Source organism: Ovis canadensis, chromosome 10 (genome assembly GCF_042477335.2).
Source record: "Ovis canadensis isolate MfBH-ARS-UI-01 breed Bighorn chromosome 10, ARS-UI_OviCan_v2, whole genome shotgun sequence".
Classification (NCBI taxonomy): domain Eukaryota; kingdom Metazoa; phylum Chordata; class Mammalia; order Artiodactyla; family Bovidae; genus Ovis; species Ovis canadensis.
Window position 1 is genome coordinate 97,323,578 of NC_091254.1, and position 25,492 is coordinate 97,349,069.

The following is a 25,492-nucleotide window of genomic DNA, read 5'->3' on the forward strand; positions in this document are numbered from 1 at the left end:
CCGTCTCTGGTGCCCAGATTGCCCCTTGCCTTCCAACTCCGGCTGTCACCCGCCTGCCTCTCTGCCTCCAGTGGCAGGAGGACCAGTCCACAGCTGGCTAGCTCTCCTTTGGTGTTCGCTCCGTCCTTTGTTCTGTGAGTGGGTCCGGCTGTGCTTTAAGTTAGAGCTTTTCATGGGAAAGTTCTCTCTTTTTTTTCATCTCTCTCCCTGGCTACCCTCCAGTTTGGGTTGCTAGCTCACGTTAGCTCCCTCAGATTGTCTTCCGGGCATTCCGGCCTGTTCCTGACCCTAAGCATGCACCCCACACCTCCCTGTCCAGCCCCCACTTGCTGATGGCAGACACAAGGGTCTGGGTTACTTCTCTGCTGGCAGTTGCAGGTAGGTGCATATTCTGTGGGTTTTCCCACCAGTTATGTTGCCCTCTGAGATTCCAAAACTCCCCACAGACCTGCTGGTGACAGTGTTTCCTGCTGTTTGGGAACTTCTCCTCCTTCACGACTGCCCCCCGCCAGGACGGGTCTCCGTCCCAAACTCTTTTGTCTCTTTTGTCTTTTATCTTCTGTCCTACCTCCTTTCGAAGAGAATCGGGTGACTTTCTTGGTGCCTGGTGTCCTCAGAAGCTGTTCTGTGGAGGTTGGTCAGCATTCAAATGATCTTCTGATGAATTTGCGGTGGAGAAAGTGGTCCTCCACCATCTTGGGGCCACCCCCTCCATGTCTGACTCTTGATAACCTGATGGACTATAGTCTGCCAGGTTCCTCTGTCCATGGGATTCTCCAGGCAAGAATATTGGAGTGGGTTGCCATTTCCTCCTCCAGGGGATCGTCCCGACCCAGGGACTGAACCTGGGTCTCCTGCATTGCAGGTGGATTCTTTACCATCTGAGCCACCAGGGAGGCCCAGCAGTCATGGAGAGATAAGCATAAAAATCTGCCCTGTTGAGTGTGCCGTGGCCACATGAAGATTTCGATTCTAACTGAGATGAAAGCATTTCTGGTAGTTGCACAGTAGAATAACTTTAGGAGTTCAGTTTCCTAGTTCCTTTAGCTTACTATTTGTAGTTTTGGTTGGCTACAGTATAAAGTCCTGAAATCAGCACATTGTATGGTGCCCGCCAAAACCAATGCATGGGGCTACTAATTTTTTAATAGATGTTGCGCATTTATTTCTGAATATAGCTCTTGGCTTTTTTCCTTTACGTATTTTGCCTGCTGGCTCTCAGTTTTTGTCATATGGAGATGCACATTTGCTGAGCAGGGACTTCTGGCTGTGGCTGTCTGTACATTTTTATCTAGAACTAGAGGGTCACCATATATATATATATATATATATATATATATATATATATATATATATATATGAATCTCCTCCCCCACCCTCCCCACCTCCTGGCAAATGAAGTCCACTCACTTGTCCAAAGGACGACAATACTGGTTTCAGGTAGTCAGTTTGTATGAGAATGAAAATACGCCCTGTTTTAATACAGCGTGTGTTTTTGTCCTACCAATGAACTCCTGTATTATTGAGAGAAAGAGGTCTGTAGAAAGGTGAAGCTTTGGTGGTTCACGTGTGTTTTTTTCTAGGCAAACAGAGTCAAAATAGTGGGGAAAGAACTGGGATATGTATCAGGCAAGAGCCCCTGATTCAGTAGGTGGGCAGACTACCCTGTCAATCCCATCACACAACTGGAAACCACCGCCTGCTCAGGATTCCTGTCCCAGGAGAAAACCAGTCTGGCCCAGTTCAGACTCCTGTCCTCTGCCTGGGCCCTTTAGATTATCACCTGAAGAATTAACTACTGTTACTCTGAGTGCCCTGGTTTACGAAGTTGCATAGATTTTCAGTAGACTGCCTCACAGCTAAGCTTCCCATGACTCTATTTTTAGTGTCTATCTTATAGATTCATGGAGCGCACACACAACACAAAAAAGGATCCACCCATAATTAGCTAAAAAGAAAGTTGCGGTGCCCAGTATATTTTCAGCAATATAAAATCAAACGTTAGACCACTTAAAATCAAAGCATGGGGGGTAATTTAACAACAAGTGTTAAAAGAGCAATATTTGGTACATGCACGGATTTGAAATTTGACAGCCCCGGCTTCTGCTTTTCCAAATCATAAGGGAATAATTCATTTAGGAATAACCCTCTGTGCTCCTTTAGAGACAGTGGAGAGTGTTCAATGAATCACCAGCTGTATCCACAGATTCCTCAAAAGTTAATTGAAAATTTCACCATGAGACCCTTCTTTAAGAGTGAAAAGCCGGAGCACTGTGAGTTTATTAGATTAACCTCCCCCTTGGACTGCATGCTGATAAGCGCAGGGCGCTCTGCGGTGTCATTTGTTTTACTTCTTTAGGTTTTCCCGCGGCTCCGATGATTCCCTGGGCACCCACTAACAAACTGGCAGAGTCACAGGAAGTCAGAGTGTCCTGAGCATCAGAGTCAATAAATCAGACCTGATGATGTCCTCTAAACAGGTGTGAAGGCAGAGGATAGCTCCTGCCCATTATTCATGTGCCCTCACAGGCAATCTGTCTATGGCCGTGATCGTGGCTTTTATCAAACAGACATACTGGAGAGCCGTTTGTCATAATTTCAGAACCCCTGGTGTCCCTTTGGGTTTGGGTCATTGGAAAGGGAATGTTTTGTGCGTAGTTATTTGATGCTTCTAACACCACTCTTGCAAAGACTTATGGAGCATTTTATTAAAACATATCTTTCGTCATTGCTAACAAACAAGAAAAACACAGCTCCCCATCTCTGCTTCCCTCCCTTGTGCATATGTGTAATGTATGATAATATACATAAAATCTGGCTTTCAGGAATCACTGTCTTTTATTTTGTCTCTGTCTTGAGCCTCTATGGAACATTTCTGACTCTGTGATAATACCATCTCTTTGGTCTTGGACAAGTCACAGCCTCTTTCAACTTGGCTTTCTTTTCCTGCACAGCAGGGGTGGTTATGCCTGGTGCATGTGAGAATAAAGGTTTTCAGAGTGTCTGTGAAATAAAAATGAAAATAGCTTTGTCACAGTTTTCCTTACTGTCAGAGGAATGTCATATCTTTTCAAAGAAGTCAACCTTTTTGGTATGATCTTCCCAGACGTGACTTGTGATCAGCCACATTTTTGTGCATGCAGTGACTTTGACTTTCCTGAGAGTTACATCATAAATGTCTTAAGAGAGGAACCTATAAACAATTATCTGAACCTGTATTTGCGAGCCACATTTGAGAATTTTCAGTGGCCTCACATTTATTTTCTGCCGATAGTAAAATTTTAATGTCGTGGTAGAGATGCTAGTGTCAAACCCAAGTTTGTGTGCCTGATGAGCAGTAAGCCCAAACAAGCTCCCACTTGCAGGGGCAAGCAAGGAGAATGGGTAGCTTGTGCTCACAAGACCTGAACTCACTGATGGATTTCAGGGAATAGTTTTTATAGATAAAATTGGCAGGGAGGTCTTCAGGGTACATGACCTTCCTCTGATCAGTTTGTGGGGAGGTAACAGGATAGTGTCTGGCAGTCTCAGTCATCAGCCTTCTGGTTCCAGCCAGTCTGGGGTCCGCTTGCCTGTGCTCAGCCTGAAGTTACCATCGTCCCTCTTGAAGAGGGCCTAGTTCCTATAGAGGAACTCAGAGATCTGTGTCAAAGTGTTCTCTGCACCCTTCAGGAGATGTGCAGCTTGCCAGGTCACTGCCCTGTCCTTGCACTGCCCCTTTCCTTTGTTTTTGCATTTCTGTCACTCCTCTGATTTGTGGCTGTTTGAATCTGCCCTTTTGAACTCAAGGCAGGTCTAGGAGGCTGAAACCTTTTTCCTACAAACAAAAAACCAGGGATCAGTGAAGGCTTTTTTTTTAACCTAGGAGAACCCCACAAGCTTTTGTCCGGTTTCAATACAAATTTGTATAATCCATTACAGGGCTTTTGGGTGGTGTTTATAGGAAAGAGAAAGGGATGGTTTTCAGGTCCAGGACAGAGAACTCATTTTGCTAATCACTATATTAATAAGACAGAGACTTTGACACATGGTTTGTATAATCCATTATAGGTGTTTTGGGTCACGTTTATAGGAAATAGAAAGGGGTGATGTTCAGGTCCATGGTAGAGAACTCACTTTTGCTAATCGTTATATTAATAAGATAGAGATTTGACAGCAACAGTTCCGTCCATGATTTTGAGTTGCCAAGAGAAAAATCTGTCTTCCATTGCACAATCTTTATACTTAACCATCATTAGGTCTTCTGGAAATGAACGTCACTAATGACAAGGAAAAGGGGTCAGCAATAAATTGGTGGAAAATGGTCACTGTGTCATACAGACCATTGATAGCATACATATGTTCTATTCGACTCTCAAGAAGAGTCAGACACTACTGAGTGCCTGAACTGACTGAACTGATTGATATGTTCTGTTTGAAGAAGGAAATGGCAACCCACTCCACTATTCTTGCCTGGAGAATCCCATGAGCAGAGGAGTCTGGTGGGCTACAGTCCATGGGGTCGCAAGGGTCGTATATGACTCAGCAACTAAACCACCACCACCATATATGCTATTACATTAGATCAGCAGAGTCATTAGTAGTTTTATAAGGGTGTTTGCAAAGACCTGGAATGGCTTCCTGCCAAAATTTAACGTGTAAGGTTTAGTTGGCATTAATGCTGTGGTAAAATATTTAAGCCTTTGGTAGGGATTTAAAGAAAAAGGAAAGGATGGATTGTTAGCAATTATGTTGAGCAAAACTACATATCTATATCTCATTTGAAAAGATCCTGATGCTGGGAAAGATTGAGGGCAGGAGGAGAAGGGGACAACAGAGGATGAGATGGTTGAACGGCATCACTGGCTCAATGGACCTACGTTTGGGTAAACTCCAGGAGTTGGTCATGGAGAGGGAGGCCTGCTGCACTACAGTCCATGGGGTCACAAAGAGCTGGACATGACTGAACGACTGAACTGAACTGAACTGATATCTCATTATGTCATCTATTTTACTAGTATGCAGTCTTTTTTTTTAGCTTTGATTCTTTTGTTCATCATTAATTTTTGCATCAGTTTTTATTTTTGTTTCTTTTTGACCATGACGCACAGCATGTGGCATCTTAGTTCCAGGGATCAGCCCATGCCCACGCAGTGGAAGCACAGAGTCCTAACCACTGGACTAGCAGGGACGTCCCTCTTGCAGTCTTGAGTAAGACATCCACTTGCTTTGCTTTTCCAGGAGTCTCTAAAAGGGTCTGTATTAGCTGTTGAACACACAGAGGACTGGATGGGTTTCCAACTTGAATGATGGGTGATGCTTGCATTGCTGCTGTCTTGGCTGGAGCGAAAGGTCTACTGACTTTTGTACTGTGTTTCCTTCAGGTTGCTTTCAGCTATGTAACGTTTTCCGATCCCATGAAATGGAAATTGACCAGTGCTTGCTGGAGTCCCTCCCCCTGGGCCAACGGCAGCGGCTGGTGAAACGCATGCGCTGTGAGCAAGTCAAAGCATACTATGAGCGAGAGAAAGCTTTTCAGAAGCAGGAGGGGCTCCTGAAGAAGCTGAAGCATGGGAAGAAGCAGAAGGTTCACTTTAATCTTGCTGACATGATCCAGGACGCCATTATCCACCATGATGACAAAGAAGGTAAGGACAAGACAATCGTTTTCTGAGGTGGCATTTTGTATTGTTTGTTTGCTGTTTTTTGGTGGAGAAGCGCAAGATAGAATTGCTTTTAAATATGAGAGGTTTTCTTTTAACTATATGAAATATTCAAGGAAAAAAAATAGCTTTCTTCAGTGAACATAGATAAAGGTCCCAAGTCTCTTGGTAAAGATGAAAAAACGCAAAATTTTTGTAAAATTGTTTTATATATATATATATATTTAAAATTACCTACCTGAAAATCAAGTGATTTCCTTGCAAATTGTTCAAGTTGTTAATGAAATTTTTTCCCAATGAAATTGTTCCTGTTGCTAATGAGATTGTGTTACAAAATTTATTATTACCTGTTCAGTTCAGTTCAGTTCAGTTGCTCAGTCATGTCCGACTCTTTGTGACACCATGAATTGCAGCATGCCAGGCCTCCCTGTCCATCACCAACTCCCAGAGTTCACTCAAACTCACGTCCATCAAGTCGGTGATGCCATCCAGCCATCTCATCCTCTGTCGTCCCCTTCTCCTCCTGCCCCCAGTCCCTCCCAGCATCAGAGTCTTTTCCAATGAGTAAACTCTTCACATGAGGTGGCCCAAGTACTAGAGTTTCAGCTTTAGCATCATTCCTTCCAAAGAAATCCCAGGGCTGATCTCCTTCAGAATGGACTGGTTGGATCTCCTTGCAGTCCAAGGGACTCTCAAGAGTCTTCTCCAACACCACAGTTCAAAAGCATCAATTCTTTGGTGCTCAGCCTTCTTCACAGTCCAACTCTCACATCCATACATGACCACTGGAAAAACCATAGCCTTGACTAGACGGACCTTAGTTGGCAAAGTAATGTCTCTGCTTTTGAATATGCTATCTAGGTTGGTCATAACTTTCCTTCCAAGGAGTAAGCATCTTTTAATTTCATGGCTGCAGTCACCATCTGCAGTGATTTTGGAGCCCAAAAAATAAAGTCTGACACTGTTTCCACTGTTTCCCCATCTATTTCCCATGAAGTGATGGAACCAGATGCCATGATCTTTGTTTTCTGAATGTTGAGCTTTAAGCCAACTTTTTCACTCTTCTCTTTTACTTTCATCAAGAGGCTTTTTAGTTCCTCTTCACTTTTTGTCATCTGCATATCTGAAGTTATTGATATTTCTCCTGGCAATCTTGATTCCAGCTTGTGTTTCTTCCAGTCCAACATTTCTCATGATGTACTCTGCTGCTGCTGCTGCTGCTAAGTCACTTCAGTCGTGTCCGACTCTGTGTGACCCTATAGACGGCAGCCCACCAGGCTCCCCCATCCCTGGGATTCTCCAGGCAAGAACACTGGAGTGGGTTGCCATTTCCTTCTCTAATGCATGAAAGTGAAAAGTGAAAGGGAAGTCACTCAGTCGTATCTGACTCTTAGCGACCCCATGTACTGCAGCCTACCAGGCTCCTCCGTCAATAGGATTTTCCAGGCAAGAGTACTGGAGTGGAGTGCCATTGCATATAAGTTAAATAAGCAGAGTGACAATATACAGCCTTGATGTACTCCTTTTCCTATTTGGAACCAGTCTGTTGTTCCATGTCCAGTTCTAACTGTTGCTTCCTGACCTGCATATAGGTTTCTCAAGAGGCAGGTCAGGCGGTCTGGTATTCCCATCTCTTTCAGAATTGTCCATAGTTTATTGTGATCCACACAGTGAAAGGCTTTGGCAGAGTCAATAAAGCAGAAATAGATGTTTTTCTGGAACTCTCTTGCTTTTTCCATGGTCCAGTGGATGTTGGCAATTTGATCTCTGGTTCCTCTGCCTTTTCTAGCTGGATAGATAGAGTAGTGAAGTCACTTACCTCCAATACTCGCAGGATAGAATAATCGATTGTCTTATCCTTTAAAGTTGGTTGACTTTTATTATCACATCTTATTAAGAATACACACTTAAAATTTTGGTTGCCCTTACAATACTAAAACGTTTCTCAGTTTTTGTGTATTCTTTTATATGATGTTTTTGTTTGATTTGCAGTCTTACTTTCCAAAGTTCCAGTGAGAGAAACTCTCCAACTTTAGGTTTAAATGTAGAAAGCTTCAAAGAATCAAATATAAGTTAATTTATCTTGATTGTCTCTAAAACTACTGGCTGAATTAATCTGAAGCAAGCATACAAACAATACAGACCCATGACCCATTAATTACACTTCAAAATAAAAAATCCCTAGAAAACAAGTTTTCTATTTTCTTTTTTGTGGGTGGGAGGCAGTAGGGGACAGGGGGAGTGTAACTCATTTAACTGAAGAACTGGCCCTTGAGCTACTTATAATTCTAACCTGTCCAGTCTGGAGAAATTAGTAACATTCTTGGCTCCAAAGCTTTCAAAGAGGAATTGTGGATCTTAGAAGACTGCCGGTTCATTCTATACAATAATTGCAGTAATAAGAAGACTACAGCCGTTCTTTTTATGGTTTTGTGTGGGCTTGATCGTCAAACTAGAAGTTATGAGATTTTTTTTTTTGGTGATATAGAATGAGTGACAAAGAATCTCCTAGCTGGGAAGGACCTAAGAAACGGCCTAGTCTAATCTCTTATTTTACACATGAAGGAGCTGAGAGCCAGTCAAGGCGTCAAATCTTACAGAAGGCTGTCCCAGACCATTGCACCTCCCGTTTTATTATTCTCTGCTCGTGTGAAGCTCCTCTTTGAATGGCCGTCTCCTCTGTGAAGCTGTATGTACATCAAGGGACAAGGGCTTATCTGTCAGTTTCAGCATGCCCACCTGTCCCTCCCAGTACCTTCCATGGGTGTGAAGGGAAAGAGTGAGCGATTTTTCCAAGTTTACCCAGCAGGTGTTGGTGGAGAATTCCTAAATTTGAATGCAGGTGGATTTAAGCCCTATGTTGATTTAAAAGTAAAGAAACAGCAAGAAAATATTTACAAAATTATAAAGCCTTCTATGTAAAATTATTTAATTGCTAAGGCATATCTCTCACGACCCCATGAACTGTAGACTTCCAAGCTCCTCTGTCCATGGGATTTTGTCGGCAAGAATACTGGACTGGGTTGCCATTTCCTTTTCAAGGATATCTTCCTGACCCAGGGATCAAACTTACATCTCTTCTTTGGTAGTTGAGTTCTATACCACTGAGCTACCAGGGAAGACCTCTGTGTAAAATAGTTACAGGAAAAAATTAATACCTAAGTTACTGATGCTGGGAGGGATTGGGGGCAGGAGGAGAAGGGGACGACTGAGGATGAGATGGCTGGATGGCATCACGGACTCGATGGGCATGAGTCTGAGTGAACTCCAGGAGGTGGTGATGAACAGGGAGGCCTGGCGTGCTGCGATTCAAGGGGTCGCAAAGAGTCAGACACGACTGAGCGACTGAACTGAACTGAACTGAAGTTACTGTTAATAAGAAATTAAGCATTGTAAAATAATAAACCCAGAGAACAAGAGGAAACTCTAATATATTATGTTAGGTACTATAATTTGTGAAAACATGGGAACCATAAAATCTGAATTAATATTTTTAATGAGTTGCTATAAGCATGGAACTGTGCTGTCACTTGGATAATCAAAGAGCAGGGAGAGAGATGAATCCTATCTTCAGAAAAACTCCAATCTAAGTAGAAAAAGAGAAAAAAATCAGTAAAATAGAAAACAGTGACTAAAAATGAAGTCTGATGGAGGTGGCAGAGTGGGCAACGTTTTCTGGTGGCTGTGATTTTTTGAGTGACTCTGATTTTGATGGTTGATTAAAGTTTAGATACTTGAAGGAAGGAAAAGAATAAATCATTCCCCTTGAGCAGCAATGCAGGTGAGCAGCTGCAGAGAGTCGAGAGTCCCACACACAGAGGTCTGTCTGAAAGGATTAGTCCATGCCAAGTCGCGTCAGTCGAGTCCAACTCTTTGTGACCCCATGAACTGTAACCCGCCAGGCGCTGCTGCCCATGGGGATTCTTCAGGCAGGAATACTGGAGTGGGTTGCCATGCCCTCCTCCAGGAGATCCTCCCCACCCAGGGATTGAACCTACATCTTCTGCAGCTCCCGCTTTGGTAGGTGGGTTCTTTGCCTCTAGCACCGCCTGGGAAGCCCCGTGTAGTGTGCAGATGGTGGTAAAGGCTGAGGAGTCCACGGTTGCCTTGAAGGTATATGAGGGAAGGGGCATGTCAGGTGAGTGCAGAGATGGGGAGCATCCCAGCTTGATAAAGGAGCCAGGGTGGTGGGAGCAGATGAACAAGTGGGGAGACAGGAGAGGAGCCAGACCCCTTGGGGAAGCGGAGGGTCGTGGGATGGCCTCTGGCTGTTGTTTCCCACGCCTGCTCAAGCCTTTGGAGAATCTGAGCCGAAGAGAGACCTGCTGTCCCTTGTGAGTTATCAGAACTGGCTTGGCTGCCGCATTTTGAACTCATGGAAGGATTTCCAGGGTAAAAGCGGGGAAATTGGTTGGGAGGCTCTATTGATAAATTCAGCGAGAGATGATGGGGACTTGGACCAAAATGGAACAAGGATGTGGTGAGAAATAGTCAATTTGGGGATACATTTTTAGAATAGAGCTGACAGGAAATGCTGATGAACCGGTGACGGGGAATATAATAATTTTCCATTGCTGCCATAACAAGTTGTTGCAAATTTAGCAGCTGAAAATAATCTCAGTAATTATCATAGGGTTCCATAGGACAGATGTCTGGTGTGGGTCCCAGTGGGCTGACATCAAGGTTATCATCAGGACTGCTCCCTTCTGGGAGTTTCTGTTGGGTAGTCTGTCTGCAGAACCTTCTCAGTTCTGGAAGCCATCTGCATCCATGAAATCTTAGCCTCCTCCTCCACTGTCAGAATCAGCAGCGGTAGGTTGAACCTGTCTCTCAAGCTTTGAATTCCTCTTGTTTCTTTTCTGTCCTTGCTCACATCTCTCTGACCAGATGTTTTGCCCTCCTCTTCTTCTTTTAGGGGCCCTGTGATTGCATTGGGCTCATCTGTATAATAGAATTCAGAGAAATGGCCCTATTTTAAGGGCAGCTCATTAGCACTCTTAATTCTCTGCCCCCAGATCATGCAACATATTCACATGCATAACATCAGAAGGTGCAATTCATGGAAGCAAAATCTTACCTGCCATGGGGACTGAGAAGCTCAAGGATGACCTCAAGTTTGTTCTGCCCTGAACAATCAGAAAAATGAAATGCTATTAACTGAGTTAGCGGTGCCTCTAGGAAGTCACAATAAGAGGGGCTGTTGCACCAGCTGGAGATGTCAACTTGATAGATGAACGTACAGGTGGTATCAAAAGCCCAGTGATATTATAGTATCACTTAGGGAGTGCGTTTAGATAAAATTATAGGGGTACAATTACTGGGTCTCAAGGAATTCCAGTATTAAGAGTTGAGTGAAGTGAGGTAAAACCCCCAGAAGAAAGGAGGAAAATGAGGTGAGGGTGCCTTTCTTGGAGTTAAATAATGAGAAATTTTCAAGGAGGGATGAGTAATCAACTATTCCCAATTCTTCTGCTCAGTCCAGTGGGATAAAGGTTGGGTCTTGACCATCAGGCTTAGGAATATGGAGATGATTGGTTTGGTGAATTGTAAGAAGCAGAAATCTTAAAGGTATGAGATCTAACAGAGTGGGAAAACAGAAATGGCCCCAGAGAATATAGAGAGCTCTTTAGAGATTTTTTTTTGATCAATTGAAGTATAGTTGATTTAGAATGTTGTGTTAGTTTCAGATATACTTCAAAGGGTGCATATATGGGTTATATAAGTATATAACGCTCTCTATATGTAATATATTCTTTTCCTGGTTTATTATAAGATATTGAATACAGTTCCCTATGCTATAAGTTCAGTTCAGTTCAGTCGCTCAGTCATGTCCAACTCTTTGTGACCTCATGGACGGTAGCACTCCAGGCCTCCCTGTCCATCACCAACTCCCGGAGCTTGCTCAAGGTCATGTCCATCGAGTCGGTGATGCCATCCAACCATCTCATCCTCTGTCGTCTCCTCTTCCTGCCTTCAATCTTTCCCAGCATCAGGGTCTTTTCCAATGAGTCAGTTTATCATGTCAGGTGGCCAAAGTACTGGAGCTTCAGCTTCAGCATCAGTCCTTCCAGTGAATATTCAGGACTGATTTCCTTTAGAATGGACTGGTTGGATCTCCTTGCAGTCCAATGGACTCTCAAGAGTCTTCTCCAACACCACAGTTCAAAAACATCAGTTCTTTGGTGCTCAGCCTTCTTTATGTTCCAACTCTCATATTCACATGTGACTACTGGAAAAACCATAGCTTTGACTAGATGGACCTTTATTTATTTATTATAAAAAGTTATTTAGTTATTAGTTTTGGCAAGCTGGGGCTACTCCCTTGTTTCGGTTTGTGAGCTTCTCACTGCGGTGGCTTCTGTTGTCGCAGAGTGTGGGCTCTCGAGCGCAGGCTCAGTAGTTTTGGCAGGACGGGCTTATTGCACCATGGCACGTGGGAGACCTCGGTTCAGTTCCCGAATCGGGAAGATCTGCTGAGAAGGAATAGGCTACCCACTCCTCTTTTCCCACGCTTCCCTTGTGGCTCAGCTGGTAAACAATCTGCCTGCAGTGTGGGAGACCTGGCTTCGATGCCTGGGTAGGGAAGATCTCCTGGAGAAGGGAAAGGCTACCCACTCCAGTATTCTGGCCTGGAGAATTCCATGGACTGTGTAGTCCATGGGGTTGCAAAGAGTTAGACACGGCTGAGCGACTCTCCCTTCACCATGTGGGATCTTCCCAGACCTGGGATCAAACCCGTGTCTCTTGCATTGGCAGGTGGATTCTTTACCTCTGAGCCACCAGGGAAGCCCCTACCCTGTTTATTCTTTAGGGGTGAAACAGCACAATCAGTTTCTGAAGATTGTTAGAGACAAATGTCCTCAAATACAACTTATATAAGTTTCCTTCTCCCAGGAAAGCATTTCTGTTGCTAATGCAAGCAGAGATGATGTTCATTAACTAAGGTCAATATTGCCATCAAATGATGAAGAAATAGTTGAATGGCTTCAGATTCAGCCAGAGTTTTAATTTGTAGTCAATGATAAACATTTTTAGTGCAGTATTGAAATAAAAAATAAAAATTTCTGTGCACAGAGGTTGTCTTAGCTCTGACTGCCATAACAAAATACTCGAGGCCTGGTGGCTTCAGCAGTAGACATTACTTTCTCATGGTTCTGGAGGCTGGAAAGTGTAAGACTGAGATGCTGGCTGGTCCGGTTCTTGTTAAGGCTCTCTTTCTGGCTCTCAGATGGCTGCCTTCTTACTGTGTACTCCCATGATGGAGAGAGAGAGAGAGACTCCTGTGTCTTTTCTTATAAGGGTACTTATAAGGTAATAAGGTACTTATAAGGTAATCCCATCACAAAGACTCTATCCTCCTGGCCTCACCCAAACCTAACTACCCCCCTCCCCCAGAGGCTCACAGATCCTAATTTCACATTGAGGGTATCCAATAGATGAACTTTTGTTGTCCCTATGTTACGTTTCACTCTTTGCAACCCCATGGACTGCAGCACACCAGGGTCCCCTGTCCTTCACTGTCTTCCAGAGTCTGCTCAAATTCATGTCCATCGAGTTGGTGATGCCATCCAATCATCTCATCCTCTGCTGCCCCCTTCTCCTTTTGCTTTCAGTCTTTCCCAGCATCAGGGTCTTTTCCAGTGAGTCAACTTTTTGGACCAGGTGGCCAAAGTATTGGAGGTTCAGCTTCAACGTCAGTCCTTCCAGTGGATATTCAGGGTTGATTTCCTTTAGGATGGACTGGTTGGATCTCCTTGCAGTCCAGGGGACTCTCAAGAGTCTTCTCCAACACCACAGTCCAAAAGCATCAATTCTTCAGCGCTTAACCTTCTTTATGTTCCAACTCTCACATCCGTACATGACTACTGGAAAAACCACAGCTTTGACTGTATGGACCTTCCTTGGCAAAGTGATGTCTCTTCCCTTTTAATACACTGCCTAGGTTTGTCGCAGTTTTCATATAGTCACGGTAGTCATGCTTTTATTTATTTTTAAGCTACCCACACACTTTAATGTATACATTTATACAATTGAGACACCAAAAAATGTTGCCATTGGAAAAAAACTTTCCATTTGAATTATATTAAAAACTTTGCAGAGCGTGTATTTGCTTAAATTATTTCGTCACTTAGTCTCCAGTTCTTTCATTGGCCTACTGAGTGGGTGTGTGCTAAGCTGCTTCAGCTGTGTTCAACTCTTTGTGACCCCATGGACTGTAGCCCACCAGGCTCCTCTGTCCGTGGGTTTCTCCAGGCAAGAATACTGGAGTGGGTTGCCATGCCCTCCTCCAGGGGATCTTCCGACCCAGGGATCAAACCTGGGTCTCTTAGGTCTCCTGCACCAGGACGCGGATTCTTAGCACTACCACCACCTGGGAAGCCCCGAGGCTTGCTGAGTATAAGGGATCAAACATACTTTGTCAAAGGACAACATGTTATATGTGCTGAGGTTTATAGTGTCTCATTAACAAGAAATTCATGGATTTCTGTTTAACTTTCTAAATGTTCCCTCTTTGTAAGTAAAAATTTAGTGTCTTCAACACTTTATTGTTCTCTTCAGGGAGATAGTGTTTTTTTAGTGTGTAATCTGTCATTTTAATGTATTCCATCAATTTAAAATGTGCTCAATAATTCTTTTCCATCTAGAAAGCAAATTTTTTTCTAAATTGTTTTAGGGGTTTTAATTTCACTCTCTTTGAGTTATACCAAGTTAGAGAGAGAAAGAGAGAGAGAAATTTTCTCTATATGAACAAAATATTTAAATGGGAACGCAATTCCTCTGTTAGAATTGCTACCCCTGGATACCAGTTTTTACTAATTAGTCCGCAGTATGCTTTGACTAAAAGTAATGTGAACGGCAGTGGACTGACTTCATTATGTGTTTGCTGTTTAGCATTCTACAGATGTTTTCAACAGGGTTTGTTCCCTATATAATTTTAGTCACTTAGTCTTTCAACAACCATATTCAGTAGGTACAAGAATGTTCTCCCCTTTGTGTGTGTGAGGACATTGAACCTTAGAAGAATTCACTGTGTTGTTTTTTTTTTTTCACAACACTACACTGTCTCTTAAGTTAGTTCCATTAAAAAAAAATCACTTTGTTGAGATAAGAGTGACATACAATTGTCATGTGCATTTAATGTAGCATCTTTATGAGTTTGGAGATAAATGGACATCTGAGAAACCATTACGAGAATCAAGGCCATAAACATCTATCACCTCCAGAAGTTTCCTCCCGCACTCCCTTAATACTGTTAATTAGATTTTCTTCTTTTGTGGTGAGAGCACTATAGTAGCGCCCCTCAAGTTTATCTCTGATGGTGAAATGAGCTGAACCAGCCACTGCATTGACTTCCTCCTCCGGCCGTTTGAGTTTCTTCTCCTGGGTAGGTGAACGGTCAGTCCCCTGTTAAGGGAACGGCCACAGGGGTGGACGGATATGCTCTCGTGTGTTCCCTCCTCTTCCATGACCAGCTCCCCTCCCTTTTTCCCTTCTTTTTACAGTTTAAAACGACTTATTCATTAGTTTGCATATAAAGTATCCACTGAGAGCCTGCTTTATTCCCAATACCCAGAGTGCTTGAAAGCACAGTTATAGGCCTGTAATGTCAAGCTTCATTTCTATCTCCACTCCATAGAACTGAAAGTTCTACATCGTCACTTAGGAAAAAGGAAGCTATGAAATTATAGGAACGTGAAACCCTGTTTCCTTCTCCTGCCTCTCCAGCCCCTGGTCCTTGGTTTCTTGGAAGGCTGTGGCCTAAAGTCATGAGCCAAAGCTTTGAGCTGAACTCTTCTCATCCCACCCATCTTCCCTGGAAGGTTCCCCTTTCCCCATTGCAACTACTTCACCCGCTCTGACGATTCCCAAATCATATTTAGTTCTTTCTTCTCAGCTCTGGATGGCACCATTCTGATGGCCTCACACTTCTGACTTCTTATGTTCAAAACTGAGTACTTGTCCCCATATTTTTCCCAATCCCAGACTCCTGTTTTCTGTTTCAATTAATGTCACCCCCCTTCCCCACCTTCTGGTCCAGATACCTGGAGGTCACATTGATTTAGGCGCACATTTGTGAAGTGCTAATGGTTGTACCGCCCCTGAATAGTTTATGGGTAATGTCAGATGTCTGCATATTATCCAAGCCTTCTAAGAATGTGCTAGAATGCAGTGAATGCTTACTACCTATTGGATCATCTCCTGAGAGGTTCTGCTTAGAATTTCACAAGCAGATCACTGGGGACCAAGTGTGAAGCCTTGGGTCAAAGAATGCATGTCTTATTTTCTTTATGTGTTTCATAGATGAAAAAATGAAATGAGACTGCAGTTAGTAAAGCTCCTAGCCCTTTCCCTACACTTACTGGATTGGCTCAGAATTTAAAATTCTGAAGTAGCTGGCTACATCATAAATTAATTTAAATTTTTAAAATTTGTATAAAATTTATATTCAGTTATTTTTTTAGTATCTAGAGTATAAATGGAGGAGCCAATTAAGATTTTTCACTGTTACCATCTAATGATACAATCTTTTAAAAATATTGTTATTTATTTTAAAATTTTTTACTGGAATATAATTGCCTTAAAATATTGTGTTAGTTTCTGCTGTGAAATGAATCAGCTGCATGTTTACATATATGCTCTCCCTCTTGAACCTCCCTCCCATCCTCACCATCCCACCCATCTAGGTCATCATTATGAACATGATCCCTGTGCTCTGGTGGCGTTTCCCCAGTGGAGACTGTGGATTTTTACCAAATGCAGCTTTGTTCTCTCTCTCCAACCTCCCTGTCACCAGCTGCACAAATAGGCAGTTGGAAAATGATGGTTCACTGACAAATTTAAGCTAATACGTACAGAAATGATACCAAGACTCTACCAACATGAGAACAGTGATCGAATCTCATAAGTCAGTACCCAGTCCTTGTTCCCTACTTGCATTTGTTCTCAACATAATTGTGATGCGTGTTAAGTACTCCACAAGGACACATATGCCTAGAACTTAAAATTAGGAGGATTTACTTGCCATGGGCTTCCCTGGTGGCTCAGATGGTGAAGAATCTGCCTGCAGTGCAGGAGACTGGGATTTTATCTCTGGGTCATAGAAGATCCCCTGGAGTAGGAGATGGCAACTCACTCCAGTATTCTTGCCTGAAAAGTTCCATGAACAGAGGAGCCTGGCAGGCTATTATCCATGGGGATGTAAAGAGTTGGACATGACCGAACGGCAGCATACACACGCATTTCAAAACAGGCTATAAGATCATAAATAGCCTCAAATTAAGTACATTTAAATTCTGTGGGATTCTGTATGAATTGAATGAGTGCCTTAGTAGTTCACCAATACCAAATGCATATTCCTGAGAAGTATTAATTATTTTAAATGCCTGCCATGTAATCACAGCTTTACTGGGTACTGAGAGTAATTGAAAAAAAAAAAAAAACTAGAGAGAAAATTGTGCCTCATAAGCAGTTATAATCTAGGTGGAAAGATACACTGTTCTTTAAAAGAGAAATTAGAAGTTCTGTCTTCTTAAAAGCAATTTCACTGGGCATTTGTTGGGCTGAGGTGAGGAATAGATGAATCAGAAACTCTGCTCTTTGGGAAAATTTCAGACTTCAGTAGGAAGAGAGAAACGGACTTTTTGGTTGGGAAAAACAGCTTGAAGGCAGAGAAAAACAGGTTTCTTATCGGAGAGTGTCATGGCAGAAGTTAGCACCAAGAGCTTTAACTCTGCATTTGGAGTGATGGGTTTGATCCCAACCCCAAAACTTAGGAGCTGTGTGTCCCAGTCAGGGACAGGCCACCTTCCTATTCTCACCTTCCTCTTCTGTAAATAAGGTTAAGAGGCAGAGATGACCATCTCTCATAAGTGCTTGTAAGGATTAGTTAAATAATGCATGCAAAGAACTTATATCTGTCATGTATTACTACAGGCATAATAAATATCAGCTGTTATTATGACTTATAAGGGAACTAAGGGATGTTGCTGTTGAAATAGGGGGAGCACTCCAACCTCAGGACCTTTGAGCATCTCAGGATTAAACAGAAAAAGGCATTTCTTTTGTAGGGAGGAGTCAGCAGGGCTAGCAGAACTTTTGTGAGGTGAAGGCTTTAGATGCTTGTGAACCTTCACGTTCCCAGCGTGCATGTTGTCACCCCTTTCCTCTCCATGGACGAGGACTCAAAGCTTTTGCCGGCTATCTGAAGGAATGGCAATACGGCAGCAAGAGCACCAACAGGGCGGCATGGGCATAAAGCTGGAAACTAACCATTTAGGTATGCCTGCGTGCGTGCCCAGTCGCTTCAGTTGTGTCCGAGTCCGGACTGTAGCCCGCCAGGCTCTTCTGTTCATGGGATTCTCCAGGCAAGAACACTGGAGTGGGTTGCCCTGCCCGCCTCCAGTTAGGTAGCATACCTTTCTCTTTTTTTAAAATATCATTTCCTACATAAATATAAGAAAAAATGTGAAAGAGAAATATTGGATTAAAAAGTACATTAAAAAATTAACCCACCAGTTTTCATACTTTAGGGGAGAGAAAGACCTGTAGTGAATTCTGGTATATGCAAGAAAATATCGTCTTACATTTTTACAGCGTCACTCATCTGTGTCAATGTCTTATTCCATATGAAGTTGCTTCCTAGACTCGATATCTTTTGACTAATGTGAATGTCTCATGAGAATTAGTGGCAGAATCTAACATCTGCAATTTCTCAGTCTGCATACTCTCAAGTTTTAATTAAATTGAGACTGAAAAAGAAAACAAATATTCTAGTTCACTGAATTAATACGATGGCTGAGGTCTTCAGTCCATCACATTTTAGATAGCATTGCTGCCACTGGTATAAACCTAGAGTTCTCTGAGTTGTTGTGCTTAGAATAGGTTATGGAAAAAGAAAGAAAAAAACAAACCTGGTAGTTTTCATAGAAAAAAAGGCTTAATCTGTCAGAGGCCCAGATTGCTGCTGAGGGTCCAAGAGCAGCAGCGAGACAGTCTGTAGATCATATTTGCCTTCAACAGTATGACTGTTGCACACTCCAAAATAAGGTGTTTTACACGGAAAATGTATATTTGCCGTTTATAAGAGCAGAGAAGTCATTTAGTGCATGTAAGAATGGACAGAATGTATTATCAGAGGTTTTACTGAGAATTGTTAACATGCAGACAGTTGCTAAGCATTAGAAGCTTAAGAATGCTGCTTTATAAAGCAGCACATTGCAGACCCACTCGGGAGGCCACTCCCTCTGGCCTTCTCAAGGTCATCATTCGCCCAGGTTCTCCTTCATTGTTCACAGCACAAGATCATCTGCATGGAAAAAAAATACGTTGTAATATTTTCCAAAGGGATAAGAAAAGAAAACTAAACTAAACCACACCCCTTTCATTTCATTGGTTTCATTTTTTACCACAATTCCTCAGAATTTGTCCATATTTTTCTTCCTTTTCGTTGTACTTATCACTATGCAACAAATCCGTTGCTTGTTTGTCTGTCTTCTCCCTGTGGAATGAACTACACGAGCAAATATTTTATACGGATATTCATGTTTTCTCATAAGAGATTTCTAAAACCATGCAGGTTCTTTTTGTCTCCCTTTTTGTACATTTGGAGTGCAGTTAGGCATCTCAGAGCCTTTCTCCCTGTAACTCAGTTACTCTTCACAGTGCTTCATAATTTCCTTTTTCTGATGCTACTTTTCATTTCTCTATTCTGTGGGCCGTCGACAACGCTGCCCCAAGAGCGGTCCTGCGAGGGCAGCATCGCCCACACCTGGGAGCCTGTTAGACATGCAGGTCGACTGGCCTTGTCCCAGACCCGCTGAATCTGAAGCTCTGGAGTGGGACAGGAAGCTGTGTTCCAAGAGACCTTCTGGGGATTCTGCTGTGCTTCCCAACGGGGCATGTCTGTCACGCTTACTCTTGGGATTCACTGAAATTCTCTGTCCAAGGGACAAAGAAGGTACACATTTCACCGTCTGTGGGGCCACGACAGGCAGGTGATAGTCCTGTCTCAGGCCCCAGCCGTCCCTGTGAAGAGCATGATGAACCTGACCCAATAGAGATGCTGCCAGGCCTTGGGTATAAGGCTGGCTTCCCCTTCCTCTTAGTTTCCTTGTTACTTATTCTTATCTTCATCTCCAAATGTCTGTATTCTATTCGTCTTTCAAGACTTGAATTAAGTAATCTCCGATTTCTGAAACAACATTAATACTATTTCTCCTTGTCAATCCCCAAAGAAAGTCTCCTTTGCATTTGGTTCATGGATCTGGATTCACTTACTTACATCTGCTTCTAATGTCGTTCTTGATATAAATGCCTGTCTTCCCTATTCTGTGCAACTCACGACAAAGCTATGTCTCCAGTCACTTTCTGTCCCAAGCTGCAGCTGCTGGTTCAGAGTAGGAAGCCCTCTCTTTTCCTTCCTCACTGCAGCAGCTCCTGAGAACAGAGGAGAGTGCCTCAGCCTGATTTAGCAATGTCTGGAAACACGGAAAAAAATAAAAAAGGAAAAACCCACACGTTACAATCCATGACCAAACTCTCACGGGGGGCATCTACAGGCAAAAATCTATGTCTGATAAATGAGCCGCTTCACCTGAAATTGGCGTGTGATATAAGAAGCTGTAAGTCCACCTCATTCCAGCTGTGTAATTCTAGAAGCCATTTCTCAAGACCCTGGGGTGACATAGATTTGACAATTGCCTCTATTTCCTTCTCAATTGGAACTGATTCTATAGGAAAACAAGATTACCTTCTGGCTCTAATAAAATGAGGATCACAAACGCAATTTTATGTCCAAGTTGAATTTTAGGAAGATAAAGCTTGATGTTAAGCCTGAGAATTCAGGCCCTTGGCATTCATCCTCTGAATTTCCTTTCCAACTAGGACAACTGGTAGGAGCAACATGCTTTCTGCTTTTAGAAACTCTTGAGGATTTGAAATGAGTTGCCTTCTTCAACACTGCAGAAACGGTGTATGAACTAGATGCCAATATGGTGCCACTTGAGGAATTTTACCTTTTAATTTTTTAACCAACTTGTGGGATTGTCTTCAGGAGGAAACGTGTTGTGTATCTGTCTATGTGGGCTGCCATAACAACATGCTGCAGAATGAAAGCTGTAAACATCAGAAATTAATCTTATTGCAGTTTGGGGCACATTTGCTTTCTGGCAAGAGCTCTCTTCCTGGCCTATAGATGGGCGACTTCTCCTGTACCGTTACATGACTCTCCCTTGACACCCGCAGAGAAGATGAGCTCTCTTGTGTCTCTTGATATGAGGACACCGATCCTCTTAGACAAGGGCTCCACTCCTGTGGCCTCATGTAACTTTACCTCCTCAAGGATGTCCTCCCAGGTGGTGAAGTGGTAAAGAACCTGCGTGCCATCAATGCCGGGGACATAAGAAATGCAGGTTCGATCCTTGGGTGAGGAAGATCCCCTGGAGGAAGGCATGGAAACCTCCTCCGGTATTCTTGCCTGGGAAATCCCACGGACAGAGGAGCCTGGCGGCCTATAGTCCATGGGGTCACAGGGTCAGACACGACTGAGGCGCCTGAGCATGCAAACCTGTATTCCAGATATGGTTCCAGTGTGTATTAGTACTTCAGCACACCGATCTGGGGAGGACGCAGCTCTGTTCACAAAGGTGTGTTTTGTTTGATTCTCGTTTCTTTTTAAATATGAGTTTGTCAATCTTTTGGTTGAAAGAATTGCCCTCCCGTGTGGTGCTGGTTTCTGGCCACCGCGTCTATGTGTGTGTGCACGTCTGTCGCCTCCCTCTTGGCCTCTTTGCCCTCTCTGGTGCAGGGCTCTAGGCTGGGCGCCCGTGTTCCGCAGCAGTTGCGCTTGTTGTCTGTTCTACATGTCAGTGTATACACGTCAGTACTGCTTTATCGGTTCGTCCCACCTTCCCCTTCCCTCGAATGCTCGTTTCAAGGCTGCGTGTGTTCTTGGCCTTCTGGAAGGTGGACATCAAGATGAAATTAGATGTGTAGGCGATTTGGTGGGAGGGGGGAACGCCAGCAAGGAGACAAGGGGAAGGATGCAGAGGCACCTGGAGGAGCCTTCAGAACGAGATGCCGGTGTGAGCCGGCTGTGTTAGTGAGCTGAGGCTGCCGTGGCTTTCGAACACACGCTGGCAGCTGAAGGACAGGCAGATGTTTCCTCATATTTCTGAAGCCTTGAAATCAAGCATCAAGGTGTCAGCATCGTGCAAGTCAACTCAACGTCTTTGAGTTTCAAGTTTCTTACCTGTTAAATGGAGTCGATACTAGTTTGCAAGCATGTAAAGATTGGACATTAGGTAGATACTTATTAAATGGTAGCTTTCTTATTGTTCAGAATGAGAATTGTCACTTTATTTGTTATAACTCATAATTATCACTAGGAAGATATGATTAAAATAGTGCCCTAAACTGTGACAATTTTAAAACTTTAGGTTACAAGCTTTAAGAACATAGATTGTTGACTTGACATTTGAGGTCTAACTTAATTTTATTTTCATAGTTTAAACGGTTTTCAAAACTGCTAATCATGTCGCAACTGGTGATTTAATTTTGAAATTTTATGTGATGCCACAATTTTTAAGAACCTTCAAAAATACATTAAAGATAATTGGAAATTTAGCTATTGCAGTGTGCATGTGTTTGTCTTTAAATGTCACAGTCAGACTTTTTAAAATCACACTTGCTAATGAAGCTAATTTTAACTGACCACCAAATTTTATCAAGGGGCTATATTGCAGGAATTAAAATGAATCATTTTACTCAAATCTCTCACAAAGACCTTTTAGTGACTAATAGACATTTTTGATTATCCCTCCCATGACTATCTTTGGCAAGAATTCAATACACTTTCATTGTCAAACTGTATTTTTGTTAAACCAGACAAATAACCTATATCCTTGCTTATTCTCTTTTCATTAACAATCATTTCTTATAAAGTGTATGAATACGCAAGTACAAAAAAATCTCTGAAATATGAAGGATAAAAACATAATAGTAGCTAGAGGGGGAGGCAGGTGGGGGTGATGGGAGGGATAAATCGGGAGATTGGGATTATATATCTCTATATAAAAGAGATAACCTGTAAGGACCTACTGTATAGCACAAGGAACTCTTTTCAGCACTCTGTAATGACCTAAATGGGAAAGGAATATAAAGAAAGAGTGGCTATCGGTACATGTTTAACTGACTCACTTTACTGTACAATAGAAGCAAACAAAGCATTGTAAATTATCTTACTCCAACAATAGTTTTTAATGTTAAAAGAAAAACCACGATAGTGATACAGAATGGAAGTGGAAGAGCCCCTGCAATACCAAACCGGACTTGGAGACACCCCGCAGCCCACTCAGCTTCATTTCTAACAGAAAAGCACCAATTAACTGAGGAACAGTGAGATTAACAGGATACAGAAACCGTCTTCTAAATAAAGTTCTGTAACAACTTTCGCTGGGGACTGAGAATGTCACAGAATATAATGAATTATGTATGTGCCTGAGTGAATTTGCCATTCTGTCCATCAGCCAGCTCTCAGCTCATCTTCCACTGTTTTTCTCCCAATATTGTTTCAGATCTCCATTTTCCAGCTTAGTAAGTCCAGTGCCTTCCACGAGGCACCCTCCAATCCTGTTCATGTAAAGGTCAGGTTTAGTGGCTTAGAACATGGATACCATACAAAGCAGAACAAAAATCCTCTTGTAGGGGTATCTTTGAGTGCTTCTGACTCAGGCATAGGTTTGCGAGATGGAGTGCACCAACTGTTTCTTAGATTTCTTTCTTGGCTTTTCCTGCTTTTCTTTCTTTCTGCTCTTTTGCACAACAGTGGTTAAAATTGAAATTCCCGCTGTTTTATTTGACAATTTATTGGCATCTTTCTTCCCCTACTTCCAAATTCACCTCCTCCTCGAGAACTGGACAGGCTGGCTGTAGATGTCAGACTCATTGTCCCCAAGTCCATTCATTTTCATCAGTTTCTATCTGATGGAGAAACACGCTTGCAGAATATATAACCACCCGATTGACTCTTCTCATTAGTTTCTTTGTTTTCACTCATAACTTAATGAACATCAGTGACAAGTTGAAATACTCTCAGAACCACCACCATCATTTTTATGTTTGGGCGATACTTATTATGGATTGAGTTGGCCAGGCCAGCATTAATTCTGACCATGCCCGCAAAACTGGAGACCCAGGTTTGATTCTTGGGTCAGGAAGATCCCCTGGAGACGGGACTGGCTACTCACTCCAGTATTCTTGACTGGAGAATTCCATGGGGTCTTGAAGAGTTGGACTGGACTGAGCAACTAACACTTTCACTTTTTACTTTCAATTGTCTTCTGTCTGGAGTGTCTACCTTCAATATTTCATTCTTTTTATATCTCACGCACTCAAATATATTAGTACTGTTGCCAAAGATCCTAGCAATGTCATTCCTCGCCTCAGAAGCCTACCTGCCTCTTTTTCTGGAAGAATGAGGGTCCTCTTTCATGTTGTGTAGTTTCAAGATTTTTGTAACCTGATCTCAGCATGTTTTTCATTATCTCTAATTTCGCTACAACTTAAGTCCCTGCTCTAAATCTCCTCTCTGGGTTTATTCAAATGCATCTCACTTTCTTTTCTTTCTTTCTTTCTTTTTCTTTCTTTTTTTTTTTTTTGCTTCTCAGCTTTCTTCATAGTACTGGTTCCCTGGTTCCAACGCAAGACTTTTCCTTGTTCTCTCAACCTCTGCTGTGTTCCTCCACTAAATAAAATATCGGTAACCAAAAACCTGCTAAAATATTCCACCACTTTCCTCTTTTTTCCCCTCTCTTTTCTCTTCCAAAAGTCTCCAGATACTCAAAAGTGTGAAATTCTGTTTTCCTTGATTGATAAGCTTGTTTTCACGAATCACTCTGGGGTGGGCTTTATGAGTTTTCTGTTGCTCAGTGGGTGGATGGCATCACGGACTCAATGGACATGAGTCTGAGCAAGATCTAGGAGATGGTGAAGGACAGGGAAGCCTGGCGTGCTACACAGTCCAAAGGGTCACGAAGAGTCGACACGCCTGAGCGACTGAACAACAATGATTATTCTGTAACAAGTTAATCACCCACATAGCCCCTTGAGGCACACACTTGGGATGTCTCAGTTTTTGTGGCTCAGGAGTCTGACCATGGCATCACTGAATCTGTTCCTTAGGGTCTCAAGTGGCTGTGGTTAAGCTGAGGGTGGGCTGTGTTGGAGACTTGACTGGAGAAGAACCTTCTTATAAGCTGACCAGTTCCCTGTGGGTTAGGACCAAGGGCCCCGGCTTCTTGCAGGATGTCTCGGGTCCTAGAACACATCTCAGCTTCTTGGCAAGTGGCCTCTCAGCTCAGTCTGAGGCCGAATTCAAATAGAGTCTCTAGAGTGAGTCTCTCAAGACAGTCATGGAACTGATGTCCCAGAACCTTGGTGACAAGTTGTCACAGTCTCAACTATGTTCAAAGGGAGAAGGTCATAACAGATAGGAGCAGCAGAGGGTGGGTCACGGGAGGGGGGCCCCTCGGCAGTGCCTCCTGACCACACTGCTGTGTCTTCCCCATGAGTGGAGCCTGGCAGTGGAGACCCGTGTCTGTGTTTCTGTCTCTCTCTGCTTCCTTGTCTCTCTCACACACACAGAGGCATGTCTGACTCCTTTTGATCATTTGAATTCCGCATCCTTGAAGAGATTCATTCAAACTTTTTTTCATTAATCTTAATCTTTTTCATATGAAAGTTCCTAAATGTATTTTCTATTAAATGAACTTAACTGCTAAAGGTTCTAACAGAACCTTTTAGAAGTAAGCGAATTAGCTACAGTTCAAGCCATTGAAACTCTTGTAAACTGT

General features: G+C 42.9%; 1 protein-coding gene across 4 annotated transcripts in view; it reads left to right on the forward strand.

Annotated features, from left to right (window-relative positions):
* Positions 1-25,492, forward strand: part of MYO16 (myosin XVI) — a 526,459-nt gene that overhangs the window by 129,801 nt on the left and 371,166 nt on the right. For all 4 annotated transcript variants that reach the window (XM_069602005.1, XM_069602006.1, XM_069602007.1 and 1 more), the window contains exon 2: positions 5,364-5,627. In XM_069602005.1, coding sequence (XP_069458106.1) covers positions 5,402-5,627 — 226 coding nt within the window. In that variant the 5' untranslated portion in view covers positions 5,364-5,401. The remainder of the gene's footprint in view (positions 1-5,363; positions 5,628-25,492) is intronic.